This window comes from Anomaloglossus baeobatrachus, chromosome 7 (assembly GCF_048569485.1).
Source record: "Anomaloglossus baeobatrachus isolate aAnoBae1 chromosome 7, aAnoBae1.hap1, whole genome shotgun sequence".
NCBI classification, from domain to species: Eukaryota; Metazoa; Chordata; class Amphibia; order Anura; family Aromobatidae; genus Anomaloglossus; species Anomaloglossus baeobatrachus.
In genome coordinates, this window is record NC_134359.1 from 295,650,604 (window position 1) to 295,669,747 (window position 19,144).

At 50.8% G+C, this 19,144-nt stretch overlaps 1 protein-coding gene across 2 annotated transcripts; it reads right to left on the minus strand.

The window, feature by feature from the left end:
• Positions 1–2,101: 2,101 nt before the first annotated feature.
• Positions 2,102–10,879, minus strand: LOC142246462 (nmrA-like family domain-containing protein 1). 2 transcript variants are annotated; one of them, XM_075319520.1, is made up of 5 exons: positions 10,840–10,879; positions 6,769–7,007; positions 5,286–5,535; positions 2,658–2,848; positions 2,102–2,300 (listed from the first exon to the last, which is right to left on the minus strand). In XM_075319520.1, exons 1-5 carry the CDS (start codon positions 10,877–10,879, stop codon positions 2,121–2,123), a joined length of 900 nt encoding a protein of 299 aa, XP_075175635.1. In that variant the 3' UTR covers positions 2,102–2,120. The 2 variants fall into 2 exon arrangements, with proteins under 2 accessions (XP_075175635.1, XP_075175634.1); XM_075319519.1 differs by having other exon boundaries at positions 5,286–5,553; positions 6,754–7,007.
• Positions 10,880–19,144: the final 8,265 nt, after the last annotated feature.

Consider the following 19,144-nt stretch of genomic DNA (forward strand, 5'->3'; position numbering starts at 1 on the left):
AGGCAGCGGTTGCGGTTCAAGGTCTTTTTACTCACAGTTCAAGTTCTGCCCTCAGGGTAACGGTCACTGCCGTCATGTGCCCCATCCGATCCCGGGAAAGTCTGAGGTAACCACCAGTGTTGCGAACTGAGAGACTCTCCTTTCTTGTGCTTTTAAAGATGGATCCCCATGGCCTGAAGCCACTTGAGAACCCCAGATCTTGTAAGCTAACTTCCCGTCCCATGTGCAGGTGACTCGGATCCGTTGTGGGGTCTGATGGTAATCCCGGCCCTGGGTCTTATGGGCCACTGTGCTCCGGAAACTTGTGATGGCCAGAAGGACGTACAATCCCCCTGTCCTGCAGATTCTGGTGGTCCAACTTAGAGTATGTTCCACCCTAGGGCTCTGCACCCTGCACTGCGCCGGTTCTAATGGAGCAATGAAGCTCTCTCCTCAGCAACCGGGTTACTCCTCTGACTCTCTCCAGTTCACCCGGTAAACTCCTGCTTCTTCCAGTCGGGTTGGTCCTAATAGTGGAAGCTCTGAAGCACTCTGCCTTGCGACCGTGTTCTTCTGTGTCCCAGACTATTCTGAGGTGAAAACTGTGTGTTCTCTCACTCCCCCTGTGCTGTCCCCACCTTCCTGATGACTCACTGGTGGCTGGGAAAAAAATATTGTTATGGTGACCACCTTTAGCCCAGTTCCAGTGTCTGACTGCTACGCTGTGTGTGTTGTGTAAGTGAAAGTGGTTAACCTCTTCCTTACCCGGGATGAGTATTGCACCTCAAATCAGATGCAATACCCTGTGGCGACTGAGCCCCAGGGGTGCCACACTTGCAAAGTTTTCAACTGTCCCGAAATTGGGAAGCTGCCCCAGAAGGTTGGGATCTGTCCTATCTTCAGCTGTATTTGTGTTCTCAAGACACAGATAAAGTGGAATATAAGGTGGAACAGACCCTCAGTCCACTGTTCAGTCCATGTGAATTATGTGTTTATGTGTGTGTAAACTGTGAGGGCATCATACTGTATGGGGGGCTGTTATGGCATCATACAGTGGTGAGGAGCTGTGGAGACATAAAACATAGTGTGGGGGACTCTGGGGATGAAATACTGTGTGGAGTTGGAGGCCTTTAGGGTATCATAAGATGTGTAATGGCAGGCTATAGGGCATTAAAATATGTGTGAGGGAGGCTGTGAGAGCATCATACTGTGTGAGGGAGGTTGTGGACCATAATACAGAGTGTGTGAGGCTTTTGGGGAATCATACTGTGTGGTGGACGCTGTAGGGGCATCATACTGTGTGTGGGAGAGGCTGTAGGGGCATCATACTGTGTGGGAGCATCATACTGTATTGAGGAGGTTCTGGGGGCACCATAATGTGTGGGGGAGTTGTAGGGGCATCATACTGTATGGGGGAGCCTGGGAGGGGGGCATCATATGGTGTGGGGGAAGCTGTGGGGACTTCATGCTGTGGGGCCATCAGACTGTGTGGGGAGGCTGTGGGAGCATCATGTGGTGTGAGGGGAGGTTGAGGGGCACCATACTCTGTGTGGGGGCATCATACTGTGGAGGGAGATTGAGTGGCACCATGATGTGTGGGGTCGCTGTGGTGGAATCATACTGTGTGGGGGAGCCTGGGAGGGGGGCATCATATGGTGTGGGGGAGGCTGTGGGGACTTCATGCTGTGGGGCCATCAGACTGTGTGGGGAGACGGTGGGAGCATCATGTGGTGTGAGGGGAGGTTGAGGGGCACCATACTCTGTGTGGGGGCATCATACTGTGGAGGGGCTATGAGCATCATACTGTGACAGAGGCTGTACCATACTGTGTGTGAGGGGAAGTGGAAGTGGGGGCTCTGAGAACAATCAAACTGTGGGGGGCACTGTAGGGGATCCACATGCTTCAGTTTATGGTTTTTCATGGTAATAATCTAGAGACCCACCTGATTCAACAGAAGTAGAGTAACAGATGTGGTCTATAGCAGCCAATCAGGTTACAGCTTTCACTTTCCACACGCCGTCTCAGAAATGAGAGCTGAATTCTGATTGGTTGCTAAGGTCACAATACACACATTGTTATAAAGCAGCCGCCATGTTTTTCAGTATTTCAGCCTTTTCTCCACCACATGTTATAAATGACTTCACAAGTCCTTAAACGCCTCCTTGTTCTCCTCCATCCATGACTGGAAGCTCTGGGCCTTGGGGTTGAGCTTCTTGGTGACCTCCACGTCCTGGTCGGGCTTCATGAATAGGAAGCGGAACATATTGGCCACCTCTGCGGCTCCGGGGAAGCCGAGCTTCTCGTAGGCTTCAAGGGTGATCTGCAGGTAAAATAAAAAATGGATTATATAGGACACCGTACCAAGGGCCTCAGTGTGGCTCAAAACAATCTATTGCTCTCTAGTATCAGCCATTTTAGACAGATGTGTTTGTATTGCAGCCTGAGAGCTAACTGGAAGTCAGCAGAATTGTAAACGCAGCTCTGGCTGTGAGCGTGCATACTCCACCCCATGACCAGTGAGTGTCGGATGCTTGGTGGTTGTCTTGGTATCCAACACACACTCTACACTGTGGCGGCCATTATGGGGGTGTGTCTTATATTTCAGGGCGGGGCTTAAATCTAGTTTTGTTACAGTGAGATAAGCGTGATCCATCCCCGGAGAGGCCTCTGATCTCACCTTGGCGTCTTTGATGTCCTTGCCGGTGACTCTGGACATTATGGCCGCATACTGCTCCACCGTCAGCTTCTCCGTGCTGAGACCGATGTTCTTTCCTATGTATTCTGATGGAGACTTCAGGATGGTGACCACCACGCCGCCCAAGTCCTTTACGGACATCCCATCCATGAGCACGTCACCCATCGGGATGGCTGGAAAGAGAGAAAGTCGTGGAACTGGAGCCGCCTCATTGTCTGCAGTCCAGGATGTGAGACTGGATGCAACTGTAACAAATCCTCAGCTGTGGGACGTTACATTTGTACTGAGTTTCAGCTCTACATGTAAACAAGAATTTTTTTTCCGGCTCCCCATAGAATCCTATAGAGGAAAAAGGCCTAAAACTCCACAATTCATCAGCGTCTTTTGATGCACGGTGGCTGGAGTATTCATGAAATCATATTCTCCTGATTTTTCAGTGCAGCCTGAGGCTTTTAGCTTTTGCTGCTGCCTATGTGAAGCCCCACAGGTGTTGTGTGCATTACCTTCAGGGACTCCACGTTGATGGAACAGTCTGGTCACAGGTAGGGAACCTTCTCTTTAGGATTTTCGTGACGCCACTCTCGGTATTGCGGTCAGGTTGACCGCCACTGCAGATTAAGGGGTGCCTGGGGTTGTTGGTAGGTGCAGTTAGATGGTGTGGCCCCCCGAGAGTAGGGCTGGCCCCAGGGCCCGTTTTGGCTGGGTGGAACCACAAGGCGCATAATGACTCAAACACAGTCCAGGCAGTCTTTCAGGGTTTTTACTCACAGTTGATGGCAGGGTGAGTAACCCGGGCGTAGCTGGGATGAACCAGGCTGCAACCAGGTATCCTTCCGGCTGGCTGATGAGGGTGACTACCAACTCGCCTTCCTAGCCCTGTGTGTTTTGGGGTGACCCCTACTTGAAGCCCTGCTGGGGTTGCCCAGGGAAGTTGCTGATGCCTCTCTCCCCTTCTTTTGGCCCGTTTGCTTGTAGCCTGGACCAGGTCACTCCAGCTGCTTGCCTCCTGTGAACTATGGGCCCTCTCTTTGCCACGTGGCTGCGGACTCTGTGGTGGTATGGTGTGTGTCTGAAGTGTCCCCACCGGCAGGTTTGGCAGGGAAAACTGAATAAATCACTGCACTGGGACCTGTTACCCTTTCGGGCCTGGTACCTTCCTGGCAGTCCCCTTACTCTGCCACTCCTTTGCTCTCTCTAGCCTTGGGTGGATTTCGGGTGGCACTACCAGGTGACCGATCTTCCCCGTTGGTAGTCACTGCGCGTACGTTGTCTGACTAGTGGCAGCCTCAGGTCTGCTCTCCCTGAGCTCCAGTTCGGACTCAGCTCACTCCTCCCTACTCTGTCTGCCTACGCCACCTAGCAACCAGGCTCTCCACCACACCCCTTGAGTGGACATGGAGGCTACGCCCCCTCCTGGATTCCCCAGGGGTCCACCCAAAGGTAGATGTGTGAAACCTGATTACTATGCGCCTGTGTAGTCACACCTCGGTCAGCCTTCTGGATTACCTGTATTGCACTGCCCCCAGCATGGGTGCAGTACTCAGTGGTGCCTGACCAGGTCAGGGGCGCCACACCTACAATGATGCAGGTTGTGAATTTGAATCCCAGTGAGATGAAAAGTCAAGAAAAGAGAAGAATTAAATGAGAAATGTCGTCCCAAAACTCAGAGTCTGGGGAAGAAGAGCTACAGAGAAGTGAAGATGGCAGGACAGAAGACAGATAACAGGGTGATCCCTGGGGGCAGCTCTTTCAAATCGGGACAGTCCCACTGTATCCAGGAGAATTATCGTCATCAGCGCTGCAACCAATCGCTGATCCCAGATGTACACTGCTCGAGCCGCTGAGCTCAGTGATTGGCTGCAGCGGTATTAGTTTGATGTCACCGCTACAGCCAAGCAGAGACTGAGGCAGCGGTGGAAAGAAAGCGTTTCTCACACCTAATTGCTAGTTAGCTAAGGTGCAGACACTCTTTCTGATGGACTGCACTCCCTTTTGTCAGGCTGCTGTATCTGTGTGTCCGAATTTTACTGAAAGCAGGAACCTTATATGCGTTTTGTCAGTTTGGCATGGACCCAGCAGCAGTACTGGACCTGGGGAGCGTGAGTAATACTCAGTTTATTATTTTCCATATCACTAAGCGTGTGGGCAATAAAAAAAACAATAATCTAAAAGACTCCTTTAAGTCTATTAAGCAGGAATGTCAGCCATATTGGTTGTCACCCAATGTACCTTTACAAGAAAACTTTGCCATAAATATCCATTTTTTTTCTACCTGGTGTAAATGCCGCCGTTCTCCTGAATCTGCCAATGTCTTTCTTTTGTTCCTGCTCCTCTCCGTTCTTGAGTTATGGTTGCTTCTTCCCTTTATACAAATCTTGATATATTTTGTCAAGTAGGCGTGGTCATCAGCTCAACAGAGGGTGTGTTCTTAATGATCACACCCACTTGGCTAACAAAACTAGATTTATATTCAGGAAACTTTGGCCGATATCTCAGGAACGGAGAGGAGCTGGAACAAACGAAAAACGGCGCCGGATTCAGGAGAACAGCGGCATTTATACCACATAAAAATGAAAACACATATGGCAGGTCCTGTAAAAGGCCCTATACCTAGTGAGTAGCCATCACCGTTCTTGTTCTTCTGGGGCCTGAAGAAGGTTAGCAGGTTCTCGTAGTAGCTGGGAAGCCGCACGCTGGTCATGGGGACCCCGATCTCACGGAAATATTCCTCAATTTCACCTTTCCCATCAAAGTGCAGCACCTCCAGCTTTCCCTCCGTCAGTTTCTTCACATTCTCCAGGCCACTGAAGACCACGATCTCCAGGGCGAGACGCTTGGAGATATCTGCGACCAGTTTACCCTGGAGAGAAAAAAAATTGTGTTATCAGGATCCAGAGCAGAGCTCAGCATATGTAGCGACCCACGGGGCAGGTGGTTAAGCTACTCGTTGCCGGGCCGTTCACGGTCTGGTCAGATGTTGTCACGGGCGTCCTAGACCGGCTTCGTTGCCCCGAGGAGTACAGTAAATGGTGGGGAAGAGATGATGGGGGTGGTAGTAAAATGAATGTCTGTCGTGATGCCACCTGTGGTTTGCGACCAGGGAATCGGCCGCCGATGCTGTCGCTGTCCCCCGGGCAGATGGCATTAGCAGCCTGGGATGGTATCACTCTCCACAGGTGGAGCGGGCCCCAGGAAGGATGATGAGAGGAGTAGTAATGGCGGGCGCCGAGGCGCGGGGCAGAAGTAAACAAGAGACAGAGTCTATAGCTGCGGTTTCAGGTTGTTCACTCACTCTTTGTGCTGTGCCGCTCACCTGGGTAATACCGGTGACTTGCTGTGATGGGCTCCGTCGAACCCAAATCTTTTCAGAGGTCAGCCTGGTGTGGTGTTTGGTGGGTTCCCTCCTTTTAGCGCCTGTCATTAGATCCCCGTGGCTTGAAGCTACATGGGGACCCCGGTTTTCACGAGTAGTACTCTTGTCCCTACCTACAGGTGCCACGGTTCCGCTATGGGGTCTGGTGCTGTCCAAGGCCCTGGATCCTGTCTGGCATTGTGCTTTCGGGGGGGCTGTGTGGCCAGGGAAGCTTGAAACCTCCCCGTCCAGGCAGATTCTGAAAAACCAACGTGGAGTATGATCTTCCCTAGGGTCCTGCCGCCCTGTGTGGTGTCGATTCCGAGGGGAGCAGATGCCGTCTCCTTCCCACCGGAGTACCGATGAAACACGTCTGCTTCCTTTCTCTCCTGCTGGAGAACTCCCTAACTGTTGTGTTGGCTCCTGACTGCCCCTGCTGGCAGCACCTCCCCCTATCCAGGTCCTAAGCTAGTGGGACTGGGGACCCTGTGTGAGGGCATCCTAGGCGACCCCTTTGTTACCCAACCGTAGCCTAGTCCCCAGTGGGGACAGGGGCAACCTGTATGTGGTGAAACCGGGACTGACCTACTCAGGATCCGGGTTTAGCATTACACCCAAAATCGGGTGCAAAACATTGTGGCGACTGAGGCCTCAGGGGCGCCACACATACAGCAGTCCTTACATGAACCAGGAGGCTCAGGATGAACACCACATCATTCTATCCATCCATGGGGTCGTTACCTGTGTGACCTCTTTCTCTTTGCTGAAATGCTCCCAGAAGTTGGTGACCAGGAACGCCCCATACGCTCCGCTCAGTGCGGCCTCCAGGCTCTTCTCATCGTCCAGATCCGCGGACACGACCTCCGCTCCGGCCTCCTTTAGCTTCGCAGCTGCTGGTTTGCTGGGGTCTCGAGTCAGTGCCCTGACCTCAAAGGTGCCATCATCCAGGAGAGCGGCAGCGACCGACCCACCCTGAGCTCCTGGAGAGAGAAAGGACAAGACATGGCGGACATCAGCACCACAGCCAAACTCCCCACCCAGGAGTCCGGGAAAGCCGAGTGACCACCTGCAAATATTCCCAGCAGCCCCGATCTAGCGAGGACAACACTGACCACCAAGATAGACACCAGAGGGCGCTCTTTGGTGTGGTCAGGGGCAGATCTCCTCCTACTTCTCCTTCTCCCTCCTTTTATCCATAGAATCTTTTATAAAAACTATCACTTCCGATCTCAGTATATAAAGTCTGTACTCACTGCAGACAGATTTTACCCAGGAACTGAGAATTTATCAGAATGAAAGATCAGTCCAGGAGGAGAAACAAGCAAATTTCCCTGATATACGATAAAGTTGCTTATATTCATGTCTACTGTTATGAAATAAAAATAAAAACATCGGTAACGCTTTAATAAGTAATATTACCTGTATGTTGATTACGGTTAAAATTTAGCGACAATTTTTCATAATTTTTAATGAAATGTAGAAAACTTGAGACCTCTTCAGATTTAAAGTGAGTTTAAAGGGGTTGTCCACTACTTGTACATTGATGGCGTAGTCTTAGAATAGGTCATCAATGTCTCAACGGCTGGGGTCCAATACCCCACACCTCTGTCGATCAACTGTTCTTGGTGCCGGAGTTGGCCCGTTAACTGACAGCGGTTGTGGCCAGGGGCTGCACATCTGCCTCCCATTGAAATAACTAACATTCAGTCTATGTAAAGTGCAAGAAAAAGGTAAAAGTGTGTGTGAACGTGCTGAGCGAGTATATAGCAAAGCTGAGTGAGTGTGTGACAGAGCTGAGTGTACGACAGAGCTGAGTGTGCGCAAGAACTGAGTAAATCTGTGTGTGTGTGTGTGTGTAGCTGAGCTGTGTGTATGTGTTTTTGTAGCTGATCTGTGTTTATGTGTGTATTAGTAGCTGATCTGTGTGTATGTGTGTGTGTAGCTGATCTGTGTGTATATGTAGCTGAGCTTTGTGTATGTGTGTATATGTAGCTGAGCTGTGTGTATGTGTGTAGCTGATCTGTGTGTATGTGTGTATATGTAGCTGATCTGTGTGTGTGTATGTGTGTATATGTAGCTGATCTGTGTGTATATTTAGCTGATCTGTGTGTATGTGTGTATAGCTGATATGTGTGTATATGTAGCTGATCTCTATGTGTGTAGCTTGTCTGTATGTATATGTAGCTGATCTGTGTGTATGTGTGTGTAGCTGATCTGTGTGTATGTGTGTATATGTAGCTGATCTGTGTGTATGTGTGTGTATTTAGCTGAGCTGTGTGTGTGTTTATATGGGGCGGCACGGTGGCTCAGTGGTTAGCACTGCACCCTTGCAGCGCTGGGGTCCTGGGTTCAAATCCCACCAAGGACACCATCTGCAAGGAGTTTGTATGTTCTCCCCGTGTTTGCGTGGGTTTCCTCCGGGTTCTCCGGTTTCCTCCCACACTCCAAAGACATACAGATAGGGACTCTAGATTGTGAGCCCCAATGGGGACAGTGTTGCAAATGTATGTAAAGCGCTGTGGAATTAATAGCGCTATATAAATGAATAAAATTATTATTATTATTATATGTAGCTGATCTGTGTGTATATGTAGCTGAGCTGTGTTTATGTAGCTGAGCTGTGTGTGTGTGTGTGTGTAGCTGAACTGTCTGTGCACATAAACGGTATCATTGGGTCTGTGGGGCATCATACAGTGTGGTGGGGACTGCAGGGGCATTCTACTATACAGTGGCATGTAAAGTTTGGACACCCCTGGTCAAAATCACTATTATTGTGAACAGCAAGTTGAAGAAAATATTTCTAAAAGGCATAACATTACAGATGACGCATTTCCTTTGTATTTTAGGCAAAATAAATATTTTCATCTTTTACATTTTAAAATTAACAAAAAAGTAAAATGGGTTGATGCAAAACTTTGGACACCCTGCATGGTTGGTACCTAGTAGCACCCCCTTTGGTATCACAGCTTGTAAACACTTTTTGTAGCAGCCAAGAGTCTTTCAATTCTTGTTTGAGGGATTTTCCTCCATTCTTCCTTGGAGACGTCTTCCAGTTCTGTGAGATTCCTGGCTCGTCTTCCAGTTCTGTGAGATTCCTGGCTCGTCTTCCAGTTCTGTGAGATTCCTGGCTCGTCTTCCAGTTCTGTGAGATTCCTGGCTCGTCTTCCAGTTCTGTGAGATTCCTGGCTCGTCTTCCAGTTCTGTGAGATTCCTGGCTCGTCTTCCAGTTCTGTGAGATTCCTGGCTTGTCTTCCAGTTCTGTGAGATTCCTGGCTCGTCTTCCAGTTCTGTGAGATTCCTGGCTCGTCTTCCAGTTCTGTGAGATTCCTGGCTCGTCTTCCAGTTCTGTGAGATTCCTGGCTCAGCTTCTGTGCTCTGCTCTTTTGTGGGTTAGCTAAGGATATTGTCAATGATGTTCAGATCAGGAGACTGTGAGGGCCATTGTAAAACCTTCAGCTTGCGCCTTTTGAGGTCATCTATTGTGGATTTTGATGTGTTCTTAGGATCATTATCCATTTTTTGAAGCCACGCTCTTTCCTCCTCTTTCCTCCTTCAGTTTCTTTACGGGTAATGTTATGTTTCAATCAAGAATTTATTGAAATTTCATTGAATCCAATCTTCCCGTGACATATTCCCCGTTCCATTGGCCATAACACAACCCCAAAGCATCATTGATCCACCCCCATGCTTAATGGTTGGCGAGATGTTCTTTTCCTGAAATTCTGTGCCCTTTTCTCTCCACACATACCTTTGATCATTGTGGCCAGAGTTCTATTTTAACCTCATTGGTCCACAGGCGTTGTGTCCAAAATGCATCCAGCTTGTTTAGATGTTCTGTTGCAGACTTCTGACTCCGAATTTTATGACGAGGATGCAGGAGGTTTTCTTCTGATGCCTTTTGTGCAGTGTCTCTGAACAGTAGAACAATGTACCACAACTCCAGAGTCTGCTACATCTTCCTGAAGGTCTTTTGCAGTCAGGCAGGGGCTCTGATTTTCCTCTCTAGCAATCCTACAAGCAGCTCTCACAGAAATGTTGCTTGGTCTTCCAGGTCTTATCTTGACCTCCACTGCTGCTGGTAATTGCCATTTCTTAATTACATTTCAAACTGAAGAAAGGGCAACCTGAAAACGCTTTGTTATCTATAGCCTTCCCCTACTTTGTGAACCTCCACCATTTTTATTTTCAGAGTGCTAGGCAGCTGCTTAGAAGAACCCATGGTGACTGTTTTTTGGCACAAGGTTAGGAGGAGGCTGGGTTTTATAAAGCTGTAAAATTTGCATGACCTGAAGAAGCCATAACCTAACAGGCTAAGTAAGTCCTGAAACCTTGGTCAAAGTTATCTGAGCACACAAGTCTCCCTAGGGTGTGCAAACTTTTGCATCAGCCCATTTTCCTTTTAGCAATTTTTCAAATCTAAAAAATTAAAATAACTTTAATCATTCTTCTGACTCCGTAATATGTGGACCTCTTTCTTCTTTTGGGAATAATGGCAGCGCGGAGTCTGGGAACGTTGGGGGGTGGGGGGGGGGGAGGTAGGGGCCAGAACATAATAAAGCTGGATGTAAATGTTCACTTCTGAGAACTTCTTGCCACAAGGTAAGTGACAGACAGTGGTGGCTATAGGACTATTTTGGCCGGGTGGGTGACCTATAAGGGGGTACATGATTAACGCTGCAGGTGTAAAGATTTTACCATTCCGATCAATGGGACAATCACAGAAATTGCACATAAAGTCCTCATTTCTATCGGTACCTGCAGGGAAAAAACGTTTCCCCCAAACTTCAGCCCTTTCCCCCTCCCTGCACTCACCTGTGGCTCCAAAAACGACAATGACTTTTTTGTCAGCCATGGCCACTGCTGTAGACTGGAGGGTTCCTGCAGGTATACAGCCCGGACCAGTGTACAGCGGATTATATACTGAAGCCCCGGACCCTCCCTGCACAGTGCCATTGTCACTCAGCACTGTTCACAAGAGGGAACCGGATCATCAAGATGCCAAAGTCAGCCCCTTATCCCAAGACCCTATAACGCCCCCCGCCATGTCTGAAGGTCCATTCAAATACTGGGATTGTTTTCTGGTTTGTTCATCCTGGGCCTCCTGATTCACGGAGAGAATCAAAGAACCGCAGTGAGGAATGACACTGTAAGAGACGGGCAGGACAGAGTGGGGCAGGGCGATTTAGATGAGCTATTATTGCGTTGTTACTCTTTACAAAACTTATTCAAATCCCTTATTTTGTAAAGATTTCCTTTTATGTAAAATCCCAGAGTCTTGAGTAATGGCTGAAAATACGACTCCAAGAAGAGAGATCCTCCTCGTCTCCTCCTCACCTGTATCTGGCTGTAAGAGGACTGTCTGCAGCCACATTATACGGCCCATACAGGTCTTACATTATATGTGACTGTTCACATTGCTGGGCAGCGCTCTGTGATGTCAGTGTCATCCTCAGCAGAACAGGAAAATCCAGCTTCATTGTGTAAAATGTTGTCTGGTGGCCTCTGCTGGCCAGAAGAGGGTGAAGGGTGTCTCCAGATATCAGGGCGAGCAAGTTCTCAGGAAACAGTTGAAAAACTGTTATGATCCGGAACCATGGAAGATCACAATAGATCATTGGCAGAAAGGTGACAAGAGCATTGGCAACTAATCTGGCCGCCATCCCCTTACTAACCATCAACACTAGAAGTAGTCGAGGGGTGAACTAACATCCCATGCACCGCGAACCCAGCCAGAGAACTAACTATCCTAAAGGAAGGAAAGATGAATAACTCTCTGCCTCAGAAATAGACAAGAATAGCTAGCCCCCCACATTCAAAGACTGCGGTGATATAGGAAAATACAATACACAGATGGATGATAGGATTAGCAAAGGTGAGGCCCCACTGACTAAATAGGACAGGATAGGGGCTGATGGTGGCCAGAGAAAAACCCTACAAAAATCCAAATACCTGAGAGTACAAAAAGGTCCTCAGAGCGCACGATCTGAACTCCGTCCTATACCAGGCGCTCTTGTCAAACCAATGAACAGAAAACAGGAACAATTACAAATTCAAGAAGCAACAAACACATGGACTTATAGGAGCAATACTCCAAACATAGCTGCAGGGAGCTTCCCAGCTAAGCAACATAGAGGGAAGATTCCCGCCTGCAAATAAACTGACAAAAACCACAATAATTGACAAACTCAGATAATAACAAAAGAACAAAAGAGCTTAAGAAAGAACCAAGTACTTATCTGAGGTAGATGTGGTCTGGAGCAAGATGAAAAGGCTGCTAAACTACGGAACAAATGATAACCGGCCCAGACAGCTGTAACGGGGTGCCAGGGGTGCCTCCGGCCTTGTAGTCGTGGCCCCTTCTGTCAGGCTTACCCCTGGCTCCGCCGTCACTATCGGGACGGGAGATGTCTTGGTGGGGCAGAGTGTGGTGGTGCAGATGTCGTCCGGCGCACAAATACTCTTCAGGCATGGTTCAATGCAAATAACAAACATGTTTTATTCTTCACAATTCTCCACACTTGGCAGTAACAAAACACAGTGCTGTGGCGCTTCCTTTAGCTGAGGGAAAGCCTGCCCTAGCGTCCCCTCAAGTGGGTGACTTGCCTGACTACTCCTCTTCGCCCGGCTCCCACTTCTGGCTACCCACAGCCCAGACCCACACCGGGACTGCTTCGCACTATGAGGTTCCGCCCGCTCCTTTTCTCTCCGGCTTTCCTGTTCTTCCAGCTCCCTTCTTTCTTTCTTTCTTTCTGCCCACTCAGCTCCACACTCTGCCCCTGGCTGTTTCTTCTCTCCCGTCCCGGACACAACTGCCTTCAGCACACACTTCCTTTCCCCCCTAAGCTGCCGGCTCCTCCTCCCTCCTCTACAGTTTCTATGGGGACAGCATTAACCACTTCAGAGAAAACCTGTGCTTCCTTGTAAGGGGTCTGCCCACCCCTTACATACCTCCCCTCTTTAAGCCTAAGCCTCCCGGCAAGGCACAAATCTAAAATCACATTTTAAAACTAAACAAAGTCATTTTAATGAAACTGCGAACATGTTCACCTGAGGGCACCCGCAAGGGCACACCAGTCCAGCGCCCGGAGTTCCTCCTGGAAGCTCCCGGTCTTAGTCGTGCCCGGAGGCCGTCGGCAGGCACTCCCGGTCTTAGTGGAGTTTCTGCCCGGAGGCTTTTGCAGCACTCCCGGTCTTAGATGTTAGCTGGCAGGAATACAACTCGGCAAAAATCTTCTTAACGACGCGGAGGGAGCCCCTGGCTCAGTCCAGCATCAGGCTTTCTTCCGGGCTCAGCAACTTGAACGGTTACAAACAACACACCTTCTTCCGGCTCAAAACAACGCCGGTGTTGAACAAAAACAGGCCCGCCATCTTCCGGTCTTGAAAAGTCACTCCGGATGATATGCACGTTGCCATTTGGCTCGTTGGGCCTGCACGTACTCCGACAGGGACTGTCCGGGCAACCGGCGCAGCCTCCGGAAGGGCTCGTAGTTGGCGGGTTGCTCCAACGTCTCGGGTGGGAGAGTTCAGCTAGCACCGGTCTTTGCTGCGACCGCCGCCGGTATTGGCATTCCTCCCACTCGATTTCCTGTTGCCACTGTGCGGCCTCTTGTGTAGTGGGCCGCTCCGGTCCTCCTGGCACAGCCGGTAGGTTAAGGGTGGGTCCTTCTGCAGCCGCAGTCTGCTTCGGGCGTCCTCTGCCCAGGCTAGTCGCTACTAGTGCGGCTACCGCAGCTTGCTGTCTTCCTGGAGTCTCCATCTTGCTCGGAGTCAGCGTTTCTGGTAATGGCGTCGGGGTCAGTGGAGATGCTGGAGGAAGTGGAGGCGGGCTTACTTTTCCCGCTCTTGGGTATACTCCACCCCCAGTCTCACACATCAGGTCGACCCCTACGCGGCGGTTCTTCTTTTTCTCTGGAACACCGCCCACTTCACATATCTTCCTTCGTGCCCTGGGACCGGCACCTCCCCTCTTTGGGCGGAGTACTCCGAACTTCTTTTTCGGCACCGGCCAGCCCCAGGCTCTTCTTTTGGCGCCAATTCTGCGCGCACTTTCTGTGTCTTCACAGACAACGGCCATCTTGCCGCGATCTTGTGCCCGGTCTAACGCCTTAGGCACTTCTTCCTCTTCTCACCATGGGATCGGGACTCTTTTCCAATAATCTGGATACAGTGTCCTCGGCATCACTTGATCTCCTTCTTCTTGGAGCGGGACCCCTTGCATATGATCCGGATCCTGCCGACTACGCCAATTGTAACGGGGTGCCAGGGGTGCCTCCGGCCTTGTAGTCGTGGCCCCTTCTGTCAGGCTTACCCCTGGCTCCGCCGTCACTATCGGGACGGGAGATGTCTTGGTGGGGCAGAGTGTGGTGGTGCAGATGTCGTCCGGCGCACAAATACTCTTCAGGCATGGTTCAATGCAAATAACAAACATGTTTTATTCTTCACAATTCTCCACACGTGGCAGTAATAAAACACAGTGCTGTGGCGCTTCCTTTAGCTGAGGGAAAGCCTGCCCTAGCGTCCCCTCAAGTGGGTGACTTGCCTGACTACTCCTCTTCGCCCGGCTCCAACTTCTGGCTACCCACAGCCCGGACCCACACCGGGACTGCTTCGCACTATGAGGTTCCGCCCGCTCCTTTTCTCTCCGGCTTCCCTGTTCTTCCAGCTCCCTTCTTTCTTTCTTTCTTTCTGCCCACTCAGCTCCACACTCTGCCCCTGGCTGTTTCTTCTCTCCCGTCCCGGACACAACTGCCTTCAGCACACACTTCCTTTCCCCCTAAGCTGCCGGCTACTCCTCCCTCCTGTACAGTTTCTATGGGGACAGCATTAACCACTTCAGAGAAAACCTGTGCTTCCTTGTAAGGGGTCTGCCCACCCCTTACACAGCCATGAAGCAAAAGCTTAAATAGGCAGAGAGTGAGCAATGGAAACGCCCATTGCTCCAGCACACGTGGTCTCTGTCAAACCATTCCGAGCCACAAGAGGGAGCCTCACAGCCGCAAAAGCATAACTGACATTCACAAAAAAAAAAAACTAGTGGGACACACAGACATGGCTCCATGCCACCATATGCCTGCTACAGGTTGGGAACTCGCAAGGCAGCAATATGACATCCCCCCACCTTCGGTCAGAAGCTGGAGGACCCATAACAGACTGTAGAAGAGAGGTTAGGCGACTCTCAGACTCTATCTGCAGCCACCACTAGGGGGAGCTCCCTGTATACAGAGATACATGATAAGATTCTGTCTGCAGCCACCACTAGGGGGAGCTCCCTGTATACAGAGATACATGATAAGATCCTGTCTGCAGCCACCACTAGGGGGAACTCCCTGTATACAGAGATACATGATAAGATCCTGTCTGCAGCCACCACTAGGGGGAACTCCCTGTATACAGAGAAACATGATAAGATCCTGTCTGCAGCCACCACTAGGGGGAGCTCCCTGTATACAGAGATACATGATAAGATTCTGTCTGCAGCCACCACTAGGGGGAGCTCCCTGTATACAGAGATACATGATAAGATCCTGTCTGCAGCCACCACTAGGGGGAACTCCCTGTATACAGAGAAACATGATAAGATCCTGTCTGCAGCCACCACTAGGGGGAGCTCCCTGTATACAGAGATACATGATAAGATTCTGTCTGCAGCCACCACTAGGGGGAGCTCCCTGTATACAGAGATACATGATAAGATCCTGTCTGCAGCCACCACTAGGGGGAACTCCCTGTATACAGAGAAACATGATAAGATCCTGTCTGCAGCCACCACTAGGGGGAGCTCCCTGTATACAGAGATACATGATAAGATCCTGTCTGCAGCCACCACTAGGGGGAGCTCCCTGTATACAGAGATACATGATAATATCCTGTCTGCAGCCACCACTAGGGGGAGCTCCCTGTATACAGAGATACATGATAAGATCCTGTCTGCAGCCACCACTAGGGGGAGCTCCCTGTATACAGAGATACATGATAAGATCCTGTCTGCAGCCACCACTAGGGGAAGCTCCCTGTATACAGAGATACATGATAAGATCCTGTCTGCAGCCACCACTAGGGGGAGCTCCCTGTATACAGAGATACATAAGATCCTGTCTGCAGCCACCACTAGGGGGAGCTCCCTGTATACAGAGATACATGATAAGATCCTGTCTGCAGCCACCACTAGGGGAAGCTCCCTGTATACAGAGATACATGATAATATCCTGTCTGCAGCCACCACTAGGGGGAGCTCCCTGTATACAGAGATACATAAGATCCTGTCTGCAGCCACCACAAGGGGGAGCTCCCTGTATACAGAGATACATGATAAGATCCTGTCAGCAGCCACCACTAGGGGGAGCTCCCTGTATACAGAGATACATAAGATCCTGTCTGCAGCCACCACTAGGGGGAGCTCCCTGTATACAGATATTATATCCTTTAAAGCACAACTCCAGCATTTTATTTATTGAGCACCTGGGGTGGTGTTTACTTCTGTCTTACATTCACTTCTGGCGGTTTTATCTTTCTCCAGAATTGTTCTGGTCGGTCTCCAGGGCTTTGTGACCTGCCGGCAGCCCCAGTGTTTCATGTAGACGCTGGAGGTCACAACTCATCCAGCTCTATGGGAGCCTCATTCTAGCCTCAAACTGGTCCCATTCTAATCTCATAGGGATGTGTGACGCCCTGGGCAAGCCAGGGGTCACAGGTCATCACACCACCACACCCTACACCCCAGTTAGGCACATCTAAGCTAACCCAAAAATTCTTGTTGCCTTCCTCCAGGGGCTGGTGTCCACACCAGGGGGTGGGCCAGGCGGTTGGCTCCGCCCACCGAGGAGTTCACAGCCCTGGAGGCGGGAAGAACCAGGCAGATAGAGTTTGGAGGAGGAAGTGAGAGGAGTGGAGTGTTAGAGTTTAGCCCAGGCAGGGGCTTGAGAGAGGAGTAAGCAGTTGAGTAAACAGTGAAGTGGAGAAAAGAAGTAAAAGTGAGAGTAGAAAAGCCTGAAGGTAGTCCGGCTGTGTGCCCGGACAGTGACAGCAAGGTCAGCAGACGGCGGTGATTGTCTGGAGGGGTGACTGCTCGGAGGTTTCTGGAAGGACTGCGGACGGGTGGTGGCCCGGCGGTCTGGAGCAGTATACGAAGAACAGTCAGCACCAGGGCAGGGGCCTCTCGGACCCCGGCAAGGCTAGGAGTCGCCATAATTTGCCAAATCCGTCAGTGAAGGGGACGTCTGTCTCCAAACAACCAAGTCCCGATTGAAGGCAACAGTCCAACCGTGGTAGAGAGACACCGCCACGGCACCAGTTTCTCAGGGCCAGCGCCTGCGGGCAAAGTAGGGCTCCTCCAGCCCATATCCAAGCCGGGGAGCGGGTTACTGGTGGGAACCCATCGCAACCATCATCAACATAGGTGCAGGACAGAGGGACCGTCACCTACTGGGGAAAGCAAGTGCAGCCGTCCGTGGGAACCGTCTTTCCAGCCGTGTGTTTTACCGAGAACTGTGTCATCGTCTCAGGCTGAGTGAGTACCACAGTGCCGCAAGGCACAGCGCTGCCCCCGCGTCCCTGCGCCCACCAAGCCCTGCATCACCCACTTCATCACTGGGCCCCGGGATCACCAACCCCTACCCACGGAGGGGCAACACAACAACTGGCTGCTCCATACCAACCTTCCCGGGATCCTCATACAGAGCAGCGGTGGTGCCAACAAATCACCACAACCGTGGGTGGCGTCACGGACAATAAACAATCCCAAATCCCAATCCCCTTTCACTCACGGGCGAGGAGCGCCGCTAGAGTCCCCGGGATCCGGCCCATCGCTCGAGCCACCGAGCAGCAGCAGGCCGCAGCAGCCGGACCCGAGCAGTGGGAGAGCGCGGCGTCCCCTCCTCCGCCTGCGACAGATGCATTGGCAGCGTCCGGCCAGTCAGAAGTTACAGGCACGAGATGGTGCTGCAGGACCAAAGTGGCATTGTAAAAGGGTGAAGTATATGACGGGGGCAGAGGGCTTAGATTTAAAGCGCCACTTCAGTACTGACAAAAAACCCCATGCTTCACCTTGTTTCATGTTAATTTTATTTAATAAATTATTTTGAGCCCAATATTGTAGCTCAGGCTTCCGTTCTATTCCAGCAGTGCGGCTGTGCCAAGCTGTGTGCGGCTGTGCCAAGGTGTGGGGACAGTGCCAGCACGGGGTATATATGGAGAGCACGGGGTATATATGGAGAGCGCGGGGTATATATGGAGAGCACAGGGCATGGAGAGCACGGGGCATGGTGGAGAGCACGGGGTATATAATCAGAGCACGGGGTATATAATCAGAGCACAGGGCATGGAGAGCACGGGGCATGGTGGAGAGCACGGGGTATATAATCAGAGCACGGGGTATATATGGAGAGCGCGGGGTATATATGGAGAGCACAGGGCATGGAGAGCACGGGGCATGGTGGAGAGCACGGGGCATGGTGGAGAGCACGGGGTATATAATCAGAGCACGGGGTATATAATCAGAGCACGGGGCAAACATGGGAGCACGGGGCAAACATGGGAGCACGGGGCAAACATGGGAGCACGGGGCAAACATGGGAGCACGGGGCAAACATGGAGAGCACGGGGCAAACATGGAGAGCACGGGGCAAACATGGAGAGCACGGGGCAAACATGGCTGCAAGGATGGGGAAACGTGCAAAGATGGAGAGAAACGTGCAAAGATGGGGGAAACATGGCTGCAAGGATGGGGGAAACATGCAAGGATGGGGTACATTTAGCAGGAAGGGGAACATGCCAGGAAGGGGTACATTTACCAGTATGGGGGGAAACATGAAAGGATGGGGGAAAACATGCCAGGATGAGGAAAAATGCCAGGATGGGGAACATTTAGCAGGAAGGGTGACATTTATCAGGATGGGGTACATTTACCAGTATAAGGGAACATGCCTGGATGAGGTACATTTACCAGGATGGGGTCATTTGACAGCATGGGGGAACATGCCAGGCTGGGATACATTTACAATGATGGGATACATTTACAATGATGGGGTACATTTACCAGGAATGGGGCCATGATGTGGACAAATATACCAGAATGTAGGAAATATATATCAGGATGGGGGACATAACTACACAATGA